Source organism: Neophocaena asiaeorientalis, unplaced genomic scaffold (genome assembly GCF_003031525.2).
Source record: "Neophocaena asiaeorientalis asiaeorientalis breed wild unplaced genomic scaffold, Neophocaena_asiaeorientalis_V1.1 scaffold78, whole genome shotgun sequence".
Lineage (NCBI taxonomy): Eukaryota > Metazoa > Chordata > Mammalia > Artiodactyla > Phocoenidae > Neophocaena > Neophocaena asiaeorientalis.
Window position 1 is genome coordinate 138,188 of NW_020175018.1, and position 22,642 is coordinate 160,829.

Genomic DNA, 22,642 nt, shown 5'->3' on the forward strand with positions numbered 1-22,642 from the left:
GAAAAGCAGTGTGCCAAAGTGTATACAGAACCTAAAAATATATGAACCCTTTGACTCAATCTTGCACTTCTTCTAGCCTAAAAAATAATCACAGGGAAAAAAAAAAGAGAGATTTGTATACAAATCTGTATAGCAACGATGCTCACTACAGTATCATTTATCTCAGAGACTGAAAATAATCTAACTGCCTAAAGTAAGGGAATGATTAAATAAATTAAGGAACATTCATGTTATGCAGCCTTCAAAAATGTTTCTAAATAATTTTTCATGAGGTGGGGAAAGATGCATTTTACTTCATTAAATAAAACAAGCAAGAGCTCTTAAAGGACTATAACTACTTATGTAACTCATGAATAGAAAAAAATGAAACATATTAACAGTGATTACTTTGGGTAGTAAGATTATGAATGATTTTTTAAAAAATGCTTTTCTAAATTTTCTATAATGACCATGAAATAACTTTAAAAAATTCTCTTGAAACAGTATTTTAAAAAGATAGTTGTGGGCTTCCCTGGTGGCGCAGTGGTTGAGAGTCCGCCTGCTGACGCAGGGGACACGGGTTCGTGCCCCGGTCCGGGAAGATCGCACATGCCGTGGAGCGGCTGGGCCCGTGAGCCACGGCCGCTGGGCCTGCGCGTCCAGAGCCTGTGCTCCGCAATGGGAGAGGCCACAACGGTGAGAGGCCCGCGTACCGAATTCCTTAAGATAATTTATGAAGTGGAAAGTGTTTTAAAGATGTAAGTTTACATTTAGCCTTTTTTTTCTCCTTAAAGTCTCATTTTCAAACAATTTCAATAAGTATTCTTATTATTTCCCTAAAATACAGTAAGCTCAACTGATGAATTCAGTGGATTTTTTAATGCTTGTCACTAAAAAATATATAGATATTACCTGTTTATTGAACTCCACAGCAGCCTTTTCAGACTCAAACATGATGGACCAGTTTTGTCTGTGATCATCATAAAAGGTGCTGTAGTTATTGGGCTGAACCTGGGGAAAGGAGAAATGTTGGGATAACTCAACTGCAGGCAGCGTAGCAGATAAATCTGGTTGCCTAAGCTCATGTAGAAGGGCCTTGACTCAGGTGGACCCAAAGAAAGCTATCAGGGAACTTTCTTCTTCCCTCCCACCTTCCACCAATCACCCCTTAGTCCACATTCCCAGAAGGCAGCCAAGAGACCTTTCCAAGAGGCTCTGTTAAGATATCCACTCTGGGGAATTCCCTGGCAGTTCAGTGGTTAGGACTTGGTGCTCTCACTGCTGGGGCCCCGGGGTTAATCCCTGGTCGGGGAACTAAGATCCCCGCAAGCCACAAAGCACAGCCAAAAGAAGGAAAAAAAAAAAAAGCTATCCACTCTGCTCTCCAGAGCAGAAGTAGTGGATCTAGTTCCCACCAGGTATGCATAGATCAATCTCTCCTATAAACCAATCCCAAAGGATTGATGATTCCAATACAGGAAGCCTTACCATTAGCTCAAAGTTCAGATGAATCCTGGCAACAGTAACTGGCTGTTGCTGACTGATATAAAGAAGAATCCTATACTGTACTCAAGCAAAGATGGGCAGGAAAAAAAGAGAGAACAGAAATTAAAAGGCAATACAAAATTAGCAGTAAGATGTCAGGAGTCAGGCTTCATATAGGCATAAAACTCAAAACTCAGTTCATCCCTTAAAGCTTAGAGTTTAACTTACATCTTCTCACCATCCACTTTAATCTCTTCTCATTTTGACCCTACTCTTTAACTATAGTTAGCTATGTCTTTATTTTGTTGGTGTTTTTATTTGTATGAGGGGTGACTACAAGATATACAAACGGCCAACAGGTACATGAAAAGATGTTCAACATCATTAGGCATTAGGATAATGCAAATTAAAACCACTATAAGGTACCACTTCACACTTATTAGAATGGCTATTAAAAAAAAAGGAAAAATAATAAAGTGTTGGCAGGGTAGTAGAGAAACTGGAACCCTCATATACTGCTTGTGGGAATGTAAAACAGTATGGATGCTGTAGAAACAGTCTGGCAGTTCCTCAAAAAGCTAAACAAGGAATTACTATATGACACAGAAATTTCACTCCTAGTATACATGCCAAAGAACTGAAAACAGGGACTCAAACATACACTTATACGTCAATGTTCACTGCCTGTTATTCACAATAGTCAAAAGGTGGAAACAACCAAGTGTCCAAATGATGAATGGATAAATAAAATGTGTTACATACATACAATAGAATATTATACAGCCATAAAAAATAATGAAGTTCTGATACATGCTACAACATGGATGAATCTTGAGAAAACATTCTGCTAAGTGAAATAAGCCAGATAAACACTGTATGATTCCACTTATATGAAATACCTGGGGTAGGCAAATTCATAGAGATAGAAAGTAGATTAGAGGTTACCAGGGAATAAGGGAAGGGGGATGGGGAGTTACTGCTTCGTGATTACAGATTTTCTGTTTGGGGTGACAAAAAAATGGAAATAGTGGTGACGGTTGCTCAATACTGTGAATGTAATTTATGCAACTGAACTGTACACTTAAAAATGGTTAAAATGGCAAATTTTATGTCTCCTATATATTTACTACACACACACACACACACACACACACACACACAAACAGAGAAATTAAAATTCAACCCCAGAAGGGAGGGAGGGACTGACTATGGGGGCTCATATACAATCTTGTACCAGAAAGGACTTTCTTTACCCTATGTGAAGCAGATAGAGTGAGGAGCTAATCTTATAGACTGAGCTGGTCAGGAAAGGATCACAGATTTATTAAGAGCTGGTCCATTTCTGGTTGTCCCTACTCTTGAGCACTATCTTCGTCAGCTTTTGATTAAGAGTCTGGAAGGTCTCTGACTCCTCAGTCTTGACTTTTCTGCCCATCAGAGATTCTGAGCTAAGATTCTTTAGCCTCCTCCCCATGAAGTTCAAAATCTAGCAAATGTATTGAGAGGAAGGTTGTTGCTTTCCCACCCTACAGTAGGATTTTATCTCCTATGCCCCACAAGATTGCAGAAGTTTCCCTCTGCCTTTCTGGCACAGCCCTTGGACTTCCACACCACCCCCAAACTCATTAAATGTCCCATGGCGGGGCTTCCCTGGTGGCACAGTGGTTGAGAGTCCGCCTGCCGATGCAGGGGGCATGGGTTCATGCCCCGGTCCGGGAAGATCCCACATGCCGCGGAGTGGCTGGGCCTGTGAGCCATGGCCGCTGAGCCTGCGCGTCTGGAGCCTGTGCTCCACAACGGGAGAGGCCGCAACAGTGAGAGGCCCGCGTACCGCAAAAAAAAAAAAAAAAAAAGTCCCATGGGGAAAAACTAATCTTGTGTTTGGAGCTCCTCTAGTTTTTACCAATGTCTCTTTCCCCCAGTAGTCTCTCTCTGTTTGGGACATACCTGATGTTTAGTCTACTCGTAAGCATCAGCAAAGGTCCCAAGGGAAGAGGAAACACTCAGCTCATTGGCTCTTTCCTCTCAAAATTTTAGTTCATCTAGTCCTCATAATCTCCATAGCTCTCTAATGAATTTTAAAACATAATTTTTGCAATTTATCTGTCTTTTTATAATGGTCACAGTGGGACTGTTGCCTGCCACAACATGCTACATCCTATCTGGAGGTGAAGGGTGATGAAGTACCAATACCAGATTTTTGAAATCCAAATGGCAACCCCTAATGAATTAATAGATCTAGATAATAATCAACAATGGCTGCTAACATAACAAAATGAGAGACAATCAGACATTATTTACCTCCCAAAGGGAGAATGAAAGAGATTTCAGGAACACAGTAACCAACTACAATGCATGGACCTTATTAGATTAAAACAAACTTTAAAAAAAAAGAGAGAGAGAGATAATCAGGGAAATTTGAATGCTAACTGGTAGTGAATGAGATCAAAGTATTGTAGGTTTTGTTTAGGTGTGATAATGGCATAATGGTTGTGTTTTTTAAAATCCTTATCTTGTAGAGATACATACTAAAATATTTATAGCTAAAACTGTATGCTGGAGATTTACTCAAAATAATCTGAGCAGGGGAAGAAGGAAAACAGGCTGCAGTTGAGATGAAACAAGATTAATAACTGCTAGAGACCGGTAATGGGTATCTGGGTGTTTGTTATTCTTGACCCACTATTTTTATAGGTGTTTCCAAATTTCCAAAATTAAGCTTTTTGTTTGTTTATAATACAAATGAGTGTTGTTCATTATGTTAGTTACCCTGAACAGGTCATCTTCTCTCTCAGTGTCTCAGAGTCTCTGAGGTGCATGGACTCCATGTTACCTGGACCTCTGAAATTCTATTATTTCTTTTTTTTTTAATAGATTTATTTAATTTATTTGTTTGTTTATTTACTTTTTGGCCGTGTTGGGTCTTCATTGCTATACACGGGCTTTCTCTAGTTGCGGCGAGCGGGGGGCTACTCTCCGTTGCAGTGCAAGGCCTTCTCATTGCAGTGGCTTCTCCTGTTGCGGAGCACAGGCTCTAGGCGCGCGGGCTTCGGTAGTTGCGGTGCGCGGGCTAAGTAGTTGTGGCACATGGGCTTAGCTGTTCCACGGCATGTGGGATCTTCCCGGACCAGGGCTTGAACCCATGTCCCCTGCATTGGCAGGCGGATTCTTAACCACTGAGCCACCAGGGAAGCCCTCTATTATTTCTTATGCATATTTCAACAATGTTCAAAACCTTCTGGAGCAGAATTTGAAGCTAGATACAACCCACGAAAGGAAATCAGTCTCCACACTTCTATCCACATCTTTTTGACTCAAACCAATATTTTGCTGTGTGGTCGACTACCCAACTCATCAAACTTTCAAAGGATAAACAGTGGTCATGCTCTAAGTGGTACACTAAATGTTGTTCACTACCTAAAAAAAGGATGTCCTCAGTAAACGGTTTACTCTGAAACTCTCCAAATTCTTAAGCTAGATCCATTTCACAAAGGTCAAACTTACTGACTTTGAGCAGTTGAATTTGTTTCAATACACAACAGTAAGCAAAATGTGACTATAAATATTATTATATATCTAACATTAAAAATTCACATTCAGTACAAACAATCAATCTAATCCTCTGATATGTAAGACATCAGACAAGTCCCAATAAAAACCGGCTCACTGATAATTTGGGACATGTGAATATACATGAGACGAGGAGGCAATCTTACCTCTCTGGCTGTGTGATTTCCCAGGACTGCAGCACCAAATTTGCCCTGCTTTACATATTGACCATTTGTGCTATAGAAGCAAGAAAAACAGGTATTAATACTTCCTTCAACTAAGTAGAACCAGCTTTCTTTTCTGCCATATAAAGTGGGGAATCTAGTCATTCAGCCTCTAGAAAGGGACAGAGGTGAGTAGTTTATAATTTAAAGCTCATATACAACTTCTTTACTCTTTAAACATCTACCATTCATGATATCTCAGTGGAGTGGCTTTCTTTCAGCGCTTAAAAAGGCAGTTGTTGAGGGTATAAGCAGTTCCCAGAGAGAGTACACAAGATAATGGCTCTTCAAAGTTTTGTGTGCAAAATTCTCCAAATGAAACATTAAAAAGCATTACTGATACTTTGTCTATGGCAGGACTGAGTAGCCATTTTGCAATGAACAGAAAGGCTTACTGCAAAATGCAGGAGCTTAACCCACACTCCCACCAACTTTATAAAGTGTTCCTTCTCAGCTACTTACTAGCGATATGCATGGACTGCTGTTGCAACCAATACTGTGGAAGTGCCTGTTGTGGTGGGTGCTGTTTTTGGTGTCGCCTGATATCCTGAAGACGAAGAGATGAAGCAGAAAACAAAGTTGTTATTCATTTCTTGCTTGAAACTGATTTTTAACCCTTAAAGCAGCTTCAAAATTCTTCTTTAACCTTGTAGTTAGTGTTACAATGCTTTCATGACCATTGTCCTCATTTGATCCACAAAATGGCCCTATGGCTGTGTCTGGGGATGAGGAAACTGAGGCTCTAAGCCCCCAAGTGCCTTACACGATGACAGTAGCAAGCCTAGGACTAGAACCCAGGATTCTGGCTCCACTCCAAACAAGTCTTTGGGCTGGATGAGAAGCACTGTCTAGAAAACAAGGTCACATTCCATCTTCCTTTTCTCCTTCCAATATTTCGACAGCTTTAATAAATAAAAATGAAACTGTTTCCCCTTCCCTTACTTCTGGGGTAGAAAACTTATGATATTCAGATTATATCCATTACTTTACTTTTACAGTGGTATAAAGTAACACTAACATTTAAAAATAGTGTATTTAGAGTAAATAACATATTCACACTCACCACATGAATCTGTTGAGAACACAGGCATGGCCACAGCAACCAAGAACTTATTTTCAAAAGTATCCTTGTTTGATTCTTTTTGTTGTTATTAAAAACAAGACAACAGGCCCAAAATGCAGTCACTTAGGCTAAGACCCACCCCACCAGAGATTCAACATAATTACAGTTTTGGCTCCCCCAGAAATGGAATCTTAAACCAGAATGATCTGATCAGCACTAGTTAGGTAATCTGTCTGATAGACCTCTGCTATCCCCTAAAGGAAAGTAACCTTGTAATAAGCAACCCACTTTTTTGCCTAGTGTTACACTAGACTCCCCCTTCTGCCTGGTTCCTGCTCCCTTCTGCCTATAAAGGACTTTCATTTTGTCAGAGCCCCTATCTACTAGATTGGATGCTTCTCAATTCATGAATCACTGAATACAGCCAATAAGATCTTTAAAATTTACTCAGTTGAATTTTGTTAACAGTACTGAAATATCTTTTTCTCGTTATAGAGTACAACTGTAGAAAACTTAGCAAATACAGAAACACATAAAAAAAATGACCTATAATCTCACCACCCAAAAATAAACATTAATAATATGATGTATTTATTCCTAGTCCTTTTTCTATACACATAAACTTTCCAGCTTTTTCATCTTTTTTTAAAGAAAATTAATGATTTGACAATCTCCTTTTTTCACTTAGTGTAGGCATTTCCTTATACTTTTCAAAACAGTCTCCAAAACACAAAATAGTCCTAAAAACACTTTTTGATGGTTAAATACTATGTTGACTCTACTAGAATTCATCCAACTTCCTATTGTTTGACATTTCTTTGGGCTGTTTCCAGTTTTTCTCTATGATAAATAACACTATGATAAGCATCCTTAAAATGCACATTTTTGCATGTACCTCTAATTACTTTCTTAGAATTAATTCCCAGAAATGGAATTATGGCATGCAAGAGTGTGAAAATTTTTAAGGTTTTGTTACAACCTGCCCAAATGCCCTTGAGAAATGCCATTACCAGTTTACACTCCCACCAGCAGTATGAGTAGGCCAGCTTTGCATCCCTGACAGCAAGAGGAGATAATCTTTCTAAATCTTTACCAATGGGATACGGGTGGCATTAGGGAAAGGGGAATGCCACCTCACTGTTGTTTTCATTTGCATTTATTGATTACAGGGAAGGAGAAATTTAACATTTTCTATAGATTTGTATTGGCCATTTACTTTGTTTTATTTTGATGAATTGCCCATTTTATGTTGTTGGCTTATTTTCCTAGTCTGGGTTGTTCTTGTTTTCCTTATTCTTTTGTAAAAACCTACAACATAGTTTTAAATTCAATCAGTACTTTCCAGTTGTATGTAATGCTACAATAAAACTTTTCTCCTGAGAAGCAGTGAATACCAAAAAACGGAGGAACTAAGGCCTCAGTTATCAGGCCAACTCTGAAACACAGAAAAATTACTGTCTCCCCAAGGTCAGCCTAGCATCCTCCTTCAGGTTAGTTTCAACTTTTCCCAGTACACTCTCATCTCCCTACTTAACACCCTTGTTCATGGATTTGCTAGAGGGGTAAGTGAGTCAGATGCCACAATCATGTGATCTTCTCATTGGTTAAACACGTCTTCCTCTCGGAAATCAGTATTGTACAGATTCTTGAATTCCCCGTTCATGAAGACTGCTTTTAATATGTATTTTCAAATCTTTTTTTTTTTCCCAAGGAAAGTTTTCTTGAATTGTAGTTTTAGGTGCCTGTTTTCCCCCCCTATTTTTTTTTTTTAATTCTTCAGGGAATACACATATGTATATTCCACATGTTGGAAGTTGTTTGCTATCTTCAATATTGGTCACTTTCCTTTCAAAACTTTTTCTCTCTTAAATTTTTTAATTCTTATTTTAAAAACGTCCTCCTGTTAACCTTCTATTTCTCTTAAGGCATAATCTGTTGTGTTTATTCATTCTTGTGTTCCTTCTAGTTTACTCTTCATTTCTGAAATAATTTTTCTGACATCTCTAATTCTTGCCTAAGTCCTGTCACTTACTTCTGAGATTTTAAAATTTTCACTTATGTTCTCATTTCATGTCTTATGTTATTTTCTTAATGGTAATAGGTGGTTGTAGTTTTGATCTATTCAGTAAGAAACATTCTCACAGAGTAGAGCTCTCACTGTAGGGATACTATTCTGTTCCTTGCTCTTATAACTTTGCATGGAGTTTGACTCTGATACTTTTCTATCGTTCATTTTTATGTGAAATTTGCTTTTCTGAACTTCTAGACAGAGGCATGGCTCAGGGTGGCTTTCCTAACTTCGTGGAACTCACTGTTCTGTTGAACACAGAGTTCAAAAAAGCGGGAAGAATGGGCTTCCTCCTGAGACTTCCTGATTCTATTCTAGGGCTACTTTTTTCTGGCGGTACACGGGCCTCTCACTGTTGTGGCCTCTCCCGTTGCGGAGCACAGGCTCCGGACGCACAGGCTCAGCAGCCATGGTTCACGGGCCCAGCCACTCCACGGCATGTGGGATCCTCCCAGACCGGGGCACGAACCCGTGTCTCCTGCATCGTCAGGCAGACTCTCAACCACTGCGCCACCAGGGAAGTCCTCTAGAGCTACTTTTATCTGGATCTTTTCTTCTTCACTTTTAATATCCCTATCCTCCTTCATTTTAATTCCACTCCCAGCAGGTCCTACTCAGGGTGGGGACCTCTCCTGGAAGGTCACCATAGTGGATGAGTTTCAACACTTCATAGGAGCAAGACTGCTCCTGTTCTAGTCACCATCATCAATCCCTTGTACTTACCCATAACTAAAATGGGCAAAATGCTTTGCAGTTCCAGCTTGGCCTGCCACATTTCCCATGAACACCTGTTGGCCACTTTGGGTTCGCCCATTCTCAGATTTAAATATTCTCCCATTGCTTCCTTGTTTTCTCCCATGCAAATGTTGACACCATGGAAGACTTGTGTCCATACCTGCTTGTATTGGGGGGGTTCATGAGGATACCTTTTCAATTGGTTTTATTGTAGATATTATCCAAGGTTTGTCCAGTTGCTGTTTTTCTAGAGAGCTGAAGAGATTCAAGAACTATGCTGCAGCCACCTCCTTTTCCAAAAAGACTTGTTATATAAATACTCCTTGAACAGAGAGCGTCTCCTGTATTGCAAGTTTTTATTTTATTTGTAAATGCCTACATAAGACAGTAGTTTTAAGTTGAAATGCCTCTATAATTCCCCTTTAAAAGTATAATTAGTTCATAGTTGTTGTTTTCTAATTTTAAAAAGCAAGTTACTTCATTGGGTGGGGACTGAGATTGTTTGTTTTTATCCACATTCATTAATTCAACCACTTTAAACTGAGTTAGAAGTACACTGCTGAGAAGAGATGTGCCACAGGAAATGTAAAAGCATAGCCTACTAGAAATCTGGCCAGGTTATGGCTTGGAGAACAGGGCCAGCAATCCACAGCAAAGCTGCCAAAAGTGACAGGTAAGACTTAGAGCAGGGGTCAGCAAACATTGTATGTAAAGGCCAAACAGTAAATATTTTAGACTATGGGCCGTACAGAATCTGTTGCAACTGTTCGACTCTAAATATCGTAACAACATCCTCAGTGTTGGCATTGCGCCTAGCATATAAAAGACATTCAATACTTTCTTCTTCATTCAACAAATATTTAATTTAATGTCCCTTACCACCTGTTCTGTTCTGGGCTATTTCTATCAGTCCCTCACTCCTCTTCAGATTCTTACACAAAGACAGCAAAGTGTAGAGGATGGCAGACAAGCTTTGGAGTGAGTCAGATCAGGGTTCAAATTTCAACTCTGTCACTTACTGCTGTATGACCTTAACCATGTGCCTAAACCTCTCTGAGCCTCTAAAATGGTGGTAGTCTCACCTATTTCACAGAATTGTTGTGAGAATTAAATAAGACAATCTAGGTGAAGCACCTGAGACCAAACACATAGGTTTTTTAGAAATATTAGTTCCCCCTTCTCTCCTTTCGTTCAACAAATTTTCATTCAATATGTCTTGTGTTCATCCTGATGAAATGTTCAGGGGATACAGCATTGAGCATCATTCTCTAGTTGGGAAAAATTCACTGTCAGCATACATCTAACCCACCCAGGTGAAAGATGGGAAAAGCAGCTCTTCCTTCTTGCCAAAATATTGGACGGTGCCTACGTAGAACACCCTGGGCAAAGTTTTGGAGAGTGGTGTCCACATGGGGCAGAAGAGCTTGCCTGTGACCTTCCTCCATCAGTTTCCAAAAAAAAAAGCATACTACCTAGCCGCCGGAATTCAGGATCTCAGAGCTCAGAGCAGCATGCACCTCGTTGGTGGTGAGCTTGGCCAGACTGATCAAGGAGGGATGACCTGGCATGTCACTTTTAGAAGGTTGTTTATCATTCCAACTAACCTGTCCGGGGCTAATCCTAACCTCTTAACTTACCTGTTGGTGCTGTTCCCTGGCCTTTCTTAGGCTGCTTTGGGGCTGTGTAGTGGAAGAATTCATTTCCATGGCCAGCAGCTGCCTGATCCAGTCCGAAAAGAGAGGCCAATCTGGTACTGTTAGTAGAAAATGAAAATGACATTTCATTTGACATATCTCAAACCTGGAATCATTATAAAAGCTGTTCATGCTCCTACCTCGAACAAATACCTCCTTGACTATATATCCCACCACTCAGTAACAGAAGCGGCAACTAAGTCTCTTCGAAATCAAGATTGTATCTCTGATATGAACAGCATCAAATGACCTTGCCCATCCACAGGACTTTGGTCAAGGCATCTCTTCTTTCTGGACCTCAGTTTCTGCATCTGTAAATTAAGGTGATTAGTCCAGGTGCTCCCTATGGTCTCTTCAAACTGTACATTCTTGCCTTTAGCAGGTCATAGTTTCCTATTTTTCACTAGTTTATTACATTGAAGTAAAACTGTATTACAGGGAATTCCCTGGTGGTCCAGTGGTTAGGACTCCACACTTTCAAAAAATAAAAAAGAAAGAAAGAAAGAAAATCACCACCTTTAAAAAAAAAAAAACGTATTACAAACTTACTGCATCAAACATAGTCCCATATATGATTTCATCTTTTATGTTTCACAGCAGAACCATTCTTTTATCATCCCTTGTGATGAATCTTATGCTCCAACTATTCCACTGAAACTGCTGTTACTAAAATCACCAACAACCTATTTGTTAATAAACAGTTTATCGGTCCTTATCTTATTTGGCTTTCATGCTGCCTTTTTACACTGTCAACTAACTTGTTCTTCTTTAAACAAACTCTTCTTCTGATTTCTGTGGGGATACCTGCAGGGGTGCGAGGAGGAACCAGCCCAAATAAGACATCAATAAATGTTAATGGGATCCCTCTCTTATTGTCTTTCCATCTCTCTGGCTCCTCATTTAACTCCTTGGACTCTTCTACTATTGCCCAACCTTTAAATATCCATGTCCCCAAGATTTCATACTCACTCTCCCTTGGCAATCTAATTTATTTACCTTGATATCAGTGCTATCCAAATTCTGATGGTGCTCAAATCTGTATTCCTAGCCCAGAATTTGTTCCTGAGTGCAGACAACACAGATATCCCACAGAGAACATAAATGCAACATGTCCAAACCAGAACTCATATCTTCCAATGCCCACTGCCCAGAAAACCTGTTCTTACTCTTGTGCTCCCTCTCTTGATGAATGACATTTTGTGTCAGGATCCTCAAGACTGCCCCCAGGCTCAGTGATTTGCTAGAAGGACTCACTGGACTCACCATACAGTTATAGCATAATGTATTTTATATATATATATATATATATATATATATATACACACACACACACTCAGGGCTAAGGTCTATTACAAGGAAATGATACACACCAAAATCAGCAAAGGGAAAAGGCACACTGGAGCAAAGTCCAGAGGAAACCAGGAACAAAATAATATATATATATATATATATATATATACACACACACACACACACACTCAGGGCTAAGGTCTATTACAAGGAAATGATACACACCAAAATCAGCAAAGGGAAAAGGCACACTGGAGCAAAGTCCAGAGGAAACCAGGAACAAAATTCCAAGAGTCCTCTTCCAGTGGAGTAACACAGGACATGTTATATTCCTCCAGCAATAAGTTATAACAACATGTGAGAGTGGTCTGCCAGGAAAGCTCATTAGACACTCAGTTCCCAAGGTTTTTTATTGTGGGCTAGTCACATAGAAACCTTCTAACATGTACCAAAATTCTAGACTCCCAGAAGGAAGATAAGGTTCAGTAATAAACCATATTGTCTGTACAAACAGTTTAGGCACAGTGAGCCGCTCTTATCATTTGTGGAAAGCTTTAGTGTGAGGAACCGTTTACCAATCGAGTTTCCAGCTGCCAGCCAACCCTGTAAGCAAAACTCTCTAAGGATAACGGTCTCAGGTCTACTATGTTAACCCTTTTCTGCAAACATCCACAACCCAAACTGAAATCTGGGCATCGACCTTGACTTTTCTTTCCCCTGGTGTTCATGACCAATCCTCAAGTCCATTTGATCTTACTTGCTATTTCTTGAACTCGTTCACTTCTCCCCAGCCTCACTGACACTTCCCTACCTCAGACCATCATCATCACATCTACAGAGCTTGAATTCCTGCAGCCACCTCCTGTCTCATCTCCCTACCCTGGTCGTGTCTGCTTCTTATCCATCCTTCCCACTGCACCCACAGTGACCTTTCTCAAAACCAAATTTGACCAAGTCTCTTTCCTCCTTAAAACTCTCAATGACACCTCAATATTACCAAGATAAAAGTCCAAACTCCATAAGACAGTTTTACAAGCCCCTTCAAGACTGCACCTCTCCTTACCTCCCCAGCTTCCTATCTGACCATTTCTCATCTCCAACTGCATGCTACAGTCACACTGTGGAACTTTTAATTTCTCATATAAGGCAAGATCTTTCTAATCTCCAGCCTCTGGATATGCTGTTCTCTCTGCCTGAAACATTCTTCCCCTGGAACCTGACCCTTAATCTCAAAGTCTAGGTTAGGTGATCTTCCTTGGGACTCCCACAGAACTCTATACTTCATTCATTCAAGAAATATGCATCAGACACTGTGTTAAGTGCTGGGTATACATTGGTGAGCAAAACTCAGTTCTATTTTCAAGTAGCTTATATACTCTAACAAGGGAATTAGGTATATACTATATAATTGCAAACTATAACATGAGATATATAACAAGCAGCTGTTATATGGAGTTACACTCCATAGAGATTAATAAAACTTATTCAGTCTTTATCATCTAACATGGTAATTGGTTACTGTTAAATACTGAAACATACCAACAACTTTTTTTGGTCTTTTTTCCCTGATAATTTTAATGTATAATACATACTAGCATTTTGCAAAATAAATTTAATATGATTTGAAACTATTACCTTGTTTTCTCAAGGTAGTGTTGAGTTTCCTGTAAATGGGGCCAACAATGCCTACTTTAAAGGACTAAGAGGTTTAAATGATATTGCAATTATAGAGAGCAGTGCGGGCCTACATTAAGACATAAACAAATGCTAATGAAATTTAGAAAAGACCAAGAGTTCTCCTTTTCCCCAGGGCAATCTGAGCAGATTCCCTAAAAGAATAAGATTCTAGGAAGTTGAGCAATGCCTTTAACCTCGTGAAAAATTTGCAAAGCTTAGAACCTAGTTAAGATTAACAGATTATGCACAAATCATTGATAAGAAAGAATGTCCTTGGTAGCTTCAGTAAACTATGGGTATTGGATTTGCTTTTTTAATTTTGCAGGTGCGTTTTATTTTTTTTTAATGGAAAGACAAAAGTGCTGTAGGTAAACTAAGTTTCCACAGATGCCCTAAAGGCCAGCCAATTGATGATTGCAAAATCAATCCAAAAGCCAGGTCAACCTGATTATCTTTCAGATTAATTCTATTCTCTATTATTTTTTTAAATGAACTCTACACAGACTTAGGGGCATAGGTTTTTTGTAAATTATTACACTTTCCACTTCTGAAGTGTTTTCAAATGTACACATCTCCCTAACTATGTTAGCAAGAATGAGCTTGCTAACTCTGGACTTTAGTCTCTAAGTTTATAATTCATAGGAAAAGTCATTCCAGCATTAATCACATTTAAAAAATAAACGTTGGACTTTCCTGGTGGCTCAGTGGTTGGGAGTCTGCCTGCCAATGCAGGGGACACGGGTTTGATCCCTGGTCCAGGAAGATCCCACATGCCGTGAAGCAACTGAGCCCGTGTGCCACAACTACTGAGCCTGCGCTCTAGAGGCCGCAAGCCACAACTACTGAAGCCCCCGTGCCGTAGAGCCTGCACCCTGCAACTACTGAGCCCATGCACCGCAACTACTGAAGATCTCACACTCTAGGGCCTGTATGCCGTAACTACTGAGCCTGCAACTACTGAAGCACACACGCCTAAAGCCTGTGTTCTGTAACAAGAGAAGGCACCACAATGAGAAGCCCGTGCACTGCAACAAAGACTAGTCCCCGCTCACCGCAACTAGAGAAAGCCTGTGCACAGCAACGATGACCCAACACAGCCAAAAAATAAAAAAGATTTGTTTAATTTAAAAAATGTTAGCCTGTGCATTTAGTTATCAAAGTCTTATCTAACCTTAATTTTATACTCCTTTTCTTTTCTCATTAAAAACAGTAATACAGAACTTCCCTGGTGGTGCAGTGGTTAAGAATCCGTCTGCCAATGCAGTGGACACGGGTTCGAGCCCTGGTCCGGGAAGATCCCACATGCTGCAGAGCAACTAAGCCCGTGCACCACAACTACTGAACCTGTGCTCTAGAGCCCGTGAGCCACAACTATGGATCCTGCATGCCACAACTACTGAAACCCATGAGCCTAGAGCCCATGCTCTGCAAAAAAAGAAGCCACCACAATGAGAAGCCCGCGCACCGCAACAAAGAGTAGCCCCTGCTCACCACAAATAGAGAAAGCCCACGCGCAGCAATGAAGACCCACGCAGCCAAAAATAAAAAACAAAACAACAAAACAGTAATACACACATTTATGATTTATCAATGTATTTTAATAAACGGGGACTCTTTCAGTTGTTCAAGTACTTCTTTTCCAAACTGTGGTATCAAACATTTACTTCTATAATAATAATAAGGCATACAGGCAGTCTGGTGGAAATCTGCTTGCCTGATTTCAAATGTAGGTTCTTTTACTTTTTAGCCATTTGACCTTGAGCAACTTTCCTCTCTCTGCCTTAATTTCCCCTTTGCAAAATGAGTATAATATTAGTAAAAACTGCCTCAGAGAGTAGCAGAAAGAAATTAATACAATACTGTATATATAGTACTTAGTACAGTACCTTGCACAGAGTAAGTACACAATATGTTTTATACACGTGTCCACATCCTATTACCTTAAAATGTCGATTCAACTCAGATACCCCTTGAAGGAAGAAACCATGCTTGACCAGTGCACAAACTGACCTGCAACTATAAGCTGATATTAGCATAAAATACAAACTACAGGATTGGGAAAAGTCTCAAAGATCACCTAGAGCAACCCCATTATTTAATAGACTGGGGAATGGAGAGTCAAGGATGGTAAGTGACTTGTCCATAAAGTCACACTCCTAACTGGGGACAGAATCAACATCAGAATCCAGGCTTTTCGGTATCTTTTACAGATACCGAAAATGCTTTCTGATGATCAGTTCCAGATTTCTTTTTTCTACCTCTACACTGGTGATTTATCATCGTTATGCTAATCAGATTTGCCTACATATAACTTTTTTTTTTCTTTTGCAGCGTGGCATGTGGGATCTTAGTTCCCCAATCAGGGATCGAACCCACGCCCCCTGCATTGGAAGCACGGAGTCTTAACCACTGGACCACCAGGGAAGTTCCTGCCTAGATATAACTTTTATATAATCTACAACACCAGTCTACACATTACTGGCCCCTTAAGAATGCTTTTTGATTATCATTATTGGATTGTTTTATTCTACTACTAAACTGGAAGTTTCTTAGGGGCAGGAACTGTTCCTTATTCCTATCTATATTAGCTGAAGCCACGTACCATATACTTAGTAGGCATTCACATATTTCTTCATTTCAAAGTCTCAATGGAAAGAAAGGGCTAAGACCAAAAAAAAAAACAAAAACACAAACCTCCTGATTACCACTTTACTATTGCTAGGTTAACCATGGACCAAGAGGCCTGGAAATTTGGAACACAGATTATCAATCATCTAGACAGCCATCCTAGGCACTAATACTCTCACTTCTGTTAGGCTTGACTATCTTAAGTGGAATCAAGTAAGTCACACATTTAAGTCAAGATACTTAAAAAATAATAATCAAGTAATATTTACAGTAAATTACAGTTGTACAAGAGGAACTGAAAAGCAGCCGCATATGTTTTACTGTCATATGTTTTACTTCCTTAGAGAAAACTGACAAAGGAATAGCTGAATCAGGGAATGTTGGTGAAACTTTCTGTATTCTCAAACTTGATTTTGTTTTTCTGGTTATTACGGGGAACAAAAATAAGTCACCTGTATAACTTCGTTTACTAAGCCTTTTATCATTCAATTAGCTGTTGTCTGTGTTTAGGAGTACAGTCTCCTGCCTAGAACTAGTTTCTCAGGTCCTTGAGGAGCCTGCACAGGAAATCAGCAGAGCTGAGCCACCAAGAACTTATCTCAGGCCAGGAACGTGGAAAAGAGCACATGACTGACGTTATCTACCCAGGAATTTTCAGTCAGCAGTGTACTGCTTGTTGCATCAAAGCTGGAAGCCCTAAACTCTACTCAATATTCTTTAATAACCTATATGGAAAAAGAATCTGAAAAAGAATGGATATATATATGTATAACTGAAATACTTTGCTGTACACCTGAAACTAACACAACATTGTAAATCAACTATACTCCAGTATAAAATAAAAATTAAATTAAAAATAAAGTTGGGAGCTGTAACATTCATTTACAGACTTCCCTCAAAGACTTTCACCTAGTGAAGAATGTGAATTTAAAGTATATATTGTGGGCTTCCCTGATGGTGCAGTGGTTAAGAATCCGCCTCCCAACACAAGGGACAGGGGTTCGAGCCCTGATCCGGGAAGATCTTACATGCCACGTAGCAACTAAGCCTGTGTGCCACAACTACTGAGCCTGTACTCTAGAGCCCGCAAGCCACAACTACCGAGCAAGGCCGCGCTCCGCAACAAGAGGAGCCCCCGCTCGCGCAACTACAGAAAGCCCGCGCGCAGCAACGAAGACCCAACACAGCCAAAAATAAGTAAATAAATAAATTTATTAAAAATAAATAAAGTATATCTTGTAAACTTTCAAAAGGCACAGCCATTTACAAAACAAGTGTCTGAAAAAACAATTCAAGTGGCTGACTACATAGTCAACAGCAACAGGCTGGATGTGTGGAAACAGTGAATGTTTTGGGTGGAGTAGGGAAAAAAGGAACCAAAGCACTGCTTAACTCTAAAATAATTGAGCAACTGAAAGAACTCAAGGGGGAACTAAGTGGATGTAGGACATCCAAAGCGAGGGTAGGGGTGGAACAGGGCAGTGAGAGTGAAAAGAGGACTCAGGATGGCTAATGTAGAGCTGATCACAGTGTAAGTCAGAAGATCCTATTTAAGACCAAAAGAGAGCCAGTGTCATTTTAGGTCAATCATGTACTGGACTCTCCATCAGGACTAGGAGCAACCTGAGACCAGAGAGAACAGCTTAATCATTTTTGTAACCTCTAAATATTTCTAAATATTTCGTAGAATGAGGAGTATATATTGGTGTATTCTTCGGTACATTTTTTTTTTTTGCGGTACGCGGGCCTCTCACTGCTGTGGCCTCTCCCGTTGCAGAGCACAGGCTCCGGACGCGCAGGCTCAGCGGCCATGGCTCACGGGCCCAGCCGCTCCGCGGCACGTGGGATCTTGCCGGACCGGGGCACGAACCCGTGTCCCCTGCATCGGCCGGCGGACTCTCAACCACTGCGCCACCAGGGAAGCCCTTCGGTACATTCTTAAATTGGTTAAACAGATGTTCAAAGAAAAACTCTGCAAGGATCAGAACTTGGCAGCTCACAAGTTTGAAGGGAGTCAAGCTGTCTACCGACACAACATAAGGGAAAAGGCTAAATTGATAAGTGGAAGAGAGAAAACCCTGCCTCTTGAAGACCTGTACCCCAGGCTAGTTTACATAGTGACTGGGGACACGGGACAGCAACTGCAGTTTCTTACATGGGTTTTAGGCTTTACAGTGCAATTTCACAGTCATTATTCACTCAATAGGCACCTCCTGAGCACTCACTATGTGCCAGGAACCGTGCCGAGCGCAGAACAGTATGAACAACGTAAACAGTTTTCGTTCTGTCAGGGCTCAAAATCTAGTAGGTTCTGTGTACAAAGATAAAGGTAAGCACACCTAGTTGTGGGAATAAGTAAGAGAAAGCAATTTATTCTCCCTGGGGCCGTGGGAGAAAGGAAAGCACCAAAAAGTGACATCCGAGCTAGGCCTTGAAGGATGCTGAAGCTGACCCACCAGCGCCAATTCTGAAGTGTCACCGCCTTGCCCACGGAAAAGAGAAAGTCTCATATAGGCACCAGCTGACTCATAAAAACTCTGAGACAGGTATTTTCATCACTAATCACCCCCATTTCACAGAAGGAGAAACTGTGACCCAGAAAGCAAAAGTCGAACCCCAGGGTCCTACCGCGCGTCAGGGGAGATGCCAGGTCCAGAATCCAGGCGGACAGACGCAGCACAACTTCGAGCTCTGCCTGGATTCTGAGACCTGTGGAGCACCGGAATGTGGCAAGGGTCTGGACCCGGAAGTTGGGAAGAGGTCTGATAAGAAAGCGGTCCCTCCAACCGTATGGCCAGGCTCTCTCAGCCACGCCCTCTGCTCCACGCGTGTATCACTCACCCGCCACTAGGCGAGAGGAAGTCGGTGTCGTCTTCGTCGCCCGCACCGAACATCGCGCAGCCTTTCGCCCCGCTTCGGGGAAGAAGTCGGAGGGTTTCCAGAGCCTTTCACCGCCGACGTCGTAAAACGCCGCCGTGCCGTGCTGTTTTCCGGCAGGACGAACTCTCGCACTGTGACTCGGCCAGGAGGAGTCTAGGCTCTGGAGAAGGTGGAGCGAAGGCAAATGAGAGGACCTGGAGGGGGAGGCACGCCGCGTGACGAAAGGCTTCTCCGGCCCTTAGAGGCGGTGAGACGCACAGGCGCTCCGAAACCCTGCGCGGCGATTGGCCAGAGAGGCAGGGGGCGGGGTAGGGGCGGGAATCGGCGCTTCGGTGGCGGTCTTGGACACGTCGAGAGGGTCACAAGTGGAGGGGGCACCTGAAGAGTCCTGGGGGTGTGACAGAATAAGGTTCTGAGAGGGAGGCGCCGGTGGCTGGACTCGATCTGGGAAGGTAAGGCCTCTCCCGCCCCTCTCGCAACCCCGGCACGAGCACAGTTCTTTCCCCTCCGAGACGAGGACCTCCACGCCATTCTTCTCAGCTCGGCGAAGGGAAAAAGGGCCCGGAACTGGAGGTCTGGAGACCTGAGCTTTCGGCCCGGCCCCCATAGTGACATAACCGGAGTAACCTTGGGGCAAGGTATTCCGTGCCTCAGTTTCCCCGTCTGTAAAACCAGCCTGATCCCTCTGCCGCTTGTCCCCTGTGGCCGCCCTCGCTATTTATTCAACGGGCTGTTTGTCCAGTGCTTCCGTGTGCCGACTGGTCACGAAGCTTTAAGACCTCAGAGGTCATCGAATTCAATCCCAGTCTCCTCATAATCCCAGACTTTACAGGTAGGGAAAGAGAGGAACTAAGCACTTGGATGACTAGTCCGAGGTCACACAGAGTAAAGGGCAGACTGGGGCTGGATCCCTAGTCTCTTGATTCGGGAATTAGCGGGCTGCCGGGTCAACAAGAACCTTACCAGTCCTTAAGTACTGTATTCTCTCACAGAGTGGTTATTGCTCCACTGTGGCGTACATCTGGAGAGAAGTCCCCTCCCTAGAGTCCACCTATGCAGGTGATGAGCAGGAGAGCTGGAATGTTCTGGGGGTGGGTGATGGAAAAGAGGAAACTTCAGAAGCTGAAAACCCCCAGCACCAACCTTGGCCTGGGTTTTGCTTAGTCTTCTTGCCACAGACCTAAGACAACACCAATTGCTGTCGACTTCTCCGCCTCCGGTTTCCACCCTTTCTGAATCTTATATAAGAATTTCTTTGGTTAACGTAGGGTCATTCTTGGAACAATCTCGGGGTAGGCCTGGCTTAGCGGAAGTGTGGATAAGCAAATCATGTCCCACTGTAGCTTCTGTTTCCATAGATCTCAGGAGAACTTTCACTCTGGGCTTCTCCTCACAATCAGATTAGTACAACAGGTGTCCCTTACCTGAATGTTTTAATCTGTTAGCATGAAATCAAAGTGAAGTGGTTGGTAGCTCCTTCCCAGAGATTTTGTACCTCTTGGCACTTGCCTTGTTCTGCTTCTTATTATAGTTTGTGTGTTTCTACTAAATTGTAAGCTCCTCAAGGACGATAACAGTTTTATTCATCTTGGTGTCTCCTGTGTCACAGAGCACTATGCCTTCTTGCCCGTAATGGGTCCTCATTAATTCTTTGTTAGACAAAGTAGTGGAATTCATCCTTGTTTCCTTATTTCTTAATTTATTCTCTTAGGATATTTTTTTCCGTGTGACCCAGAGGGCCCAGCAATGGCTCTTGCCTTTTATAGGTAGCTTCTAGAAAGATAAAAATGCTGTACCAGCTGTGAGCTGTCTGGGTTGCTTAGTCTCTTGTGTCAATTGAAGATGATTTTCCTATTGTTTAAAGCTCTAGGGGAGGGGAAAGAGAAATAGGATAGCTAAAAATATTATATGTAGGTCTAATTTTTGTTAGTAAAGTATTCCTCTGTTAAACTGAAGGATAGGGCTGTTGTCTGCTTCCTGTGTTTATTTTACAGATTAAGATGGTTAAAGCAGTGAAGGCTGACAATGTTAAAGCAATGATGCAACTGGAATCCAAGCACTGGAACTGGAACCCTTTGTGGTAGCTCTCTGTTAAATGTGAGCTTGGCTACTGTCAGGAAAAAAAAAAGAATAAGCTGCATAAGTAACAGCTCTTTCTTACCCCTCTCCCCAGTACTGGTCATTGTCATTCCAGCACCACAACATCTGAATAGTGCTTTTTAAAAATGCTGAAGGGGGGGAAAAATGCTAAATGGGATCATTGAGCCCTTATTTTGCGTTCTTGAGTTGGGGGTGTTTTTATCCAGGATGTTTAAGTCACCTTTCTAGATAGGCTGGAATCCTAAAATCTGGATCAGCCTTTTTGGTGATGGAAACACCACAAATATGGGTGCCCGGATTGCCACTGTGGGGCACAGCTGCTGGTTCTGATTGGCAGTATGAGGAAGGGGAAGATAGTGGTGAGGCTTCCTCAGTCTTCCGGGCTTTGAACTGCAGGATTGAGTGTACCTAAAAAGCCACTGTCTTCCTGAAGTAGAATATTGGACTAGGAATCAGGAAACCTGAATGCCTGTCCCAGCCCTTCTAACTCACTCAGAGCTTGGGCCAGGCTCCCTAGACACTCCCAGATATCTATCAAATAGTATTGCTGGGAGGTAAATAGGCACAACCCTGTCTCATGTTTGAATAAAGCATTTTTGTTTTGCTTAAGTAAACAGCTTTTAGATGTGTTTTAAAATGTATTGACCCCCTGAAGATTAACCAGAAAGCATCAATTTTAACAGTTCCTTTAGAATTATCAGCAATTTTGCTACAATTTAGATGACAATTTTTATATACAGGTACACCTATATTAATCTGTTCTGGTGGATGCATTTTAAAATTAATAGTTTAAAATTATAACCAAGTTAGATCTCAGGTGTGGTGTTAGGGATATGAATTGAACGTAGGTTTGTGGGGGCGGGGTATAGTGTTCTTTCTGTTCAGTCGCTGAAACAGAAGAATGTCAGAACACAATTCAAGACACATCACCTGAAACCTGCTATGTATACACGCTGTGCTGGGTGTTGCCTGGGATGAGAAAATGAGTAAGTCATTGTTCCTGTCCTCAAAGTGCTTATACTTGAATAATGGCGATAATTGAAGTATGCAAATAGCCATAATAGAAGATATAGCAAAGTAAGTCTCATAAGTAGAAATGAATGATTGTAGGATAGCAAAGGAAGAAGAGATCAAATCTACATAGTTTGGAGGAAGGTGTGGGTTAGAAAATGGGCTTTGAAGGTGAGTGGGATTCCAAGTGGAAGTAAGGCTTTCCAGGTTGAAGGGAAAAGTTAACTGAAAAAAAGTAAGTCAGGGCTTCCCTGGTGGC

The 22,642-nt window shown here is 41.5% G+C and overlaps 2 protein-coding genes across 4 annotated transcripts in view; one reads left to right on the forward strand and one right to left on the reverse strand.

The window, feature by feature from the left end:
- The window catches only part of FKBP15 (FKBP prolyl isomerase family member 15), a 55,950-nt gene extending 36,524 nt beyond the window's left edge, over positions 1-19,426 (reverse strand). For both annotated transcript variants that reach the window (XM_024762284.1, XM_024762283.1), the window contains exons 1-6: positions 19,234-19,426; positions 10,741-10,856; positions 5,700-5,784; positions 5,181-5,250; positions 1,468-1,542; positions 892-990 (exon numbers count right to left, since the gene is read on the reverse strand). In XM_024762284.1, the coding sequence (XP_024618052.1) occupies positions 892-990; positions 1,468-1,542; positions 5,181-5,250; positions 5,700-5,784; positions 10,741-10,856; positions 19,234-19,286 (498 nt within the window). In that variant the 5' untranslated portion in view covers positions 19,287-19,426. The remainder of the gene's footprint in view (positions 1-891; positions 991-1,467; positions 1,543-5,180; positions 5,251-5,699; positions 5,785-10,740; positions 10,857-19,233) is intronic.
- Positions 19,427-19,593: 167 nt separating this feature from the next.
- The window catches only part of SLC31A1 (solute carrier family 31 member 1), a 29,197-nt gene continuing 26,148 nt past the window's right edge, over positions 19,594-22,642 (forward strand). For both annotated transcript variants that reach the window (XM_024762602.1, XM_024762601.1), the window contains exon 1: positions 19,594-19,724. The gene's annotated coding sequence lies outside the window, so the exon portion shown is untranslated. The remainder of the gene's footprint in view (positions 19,725-22,642) is intronic.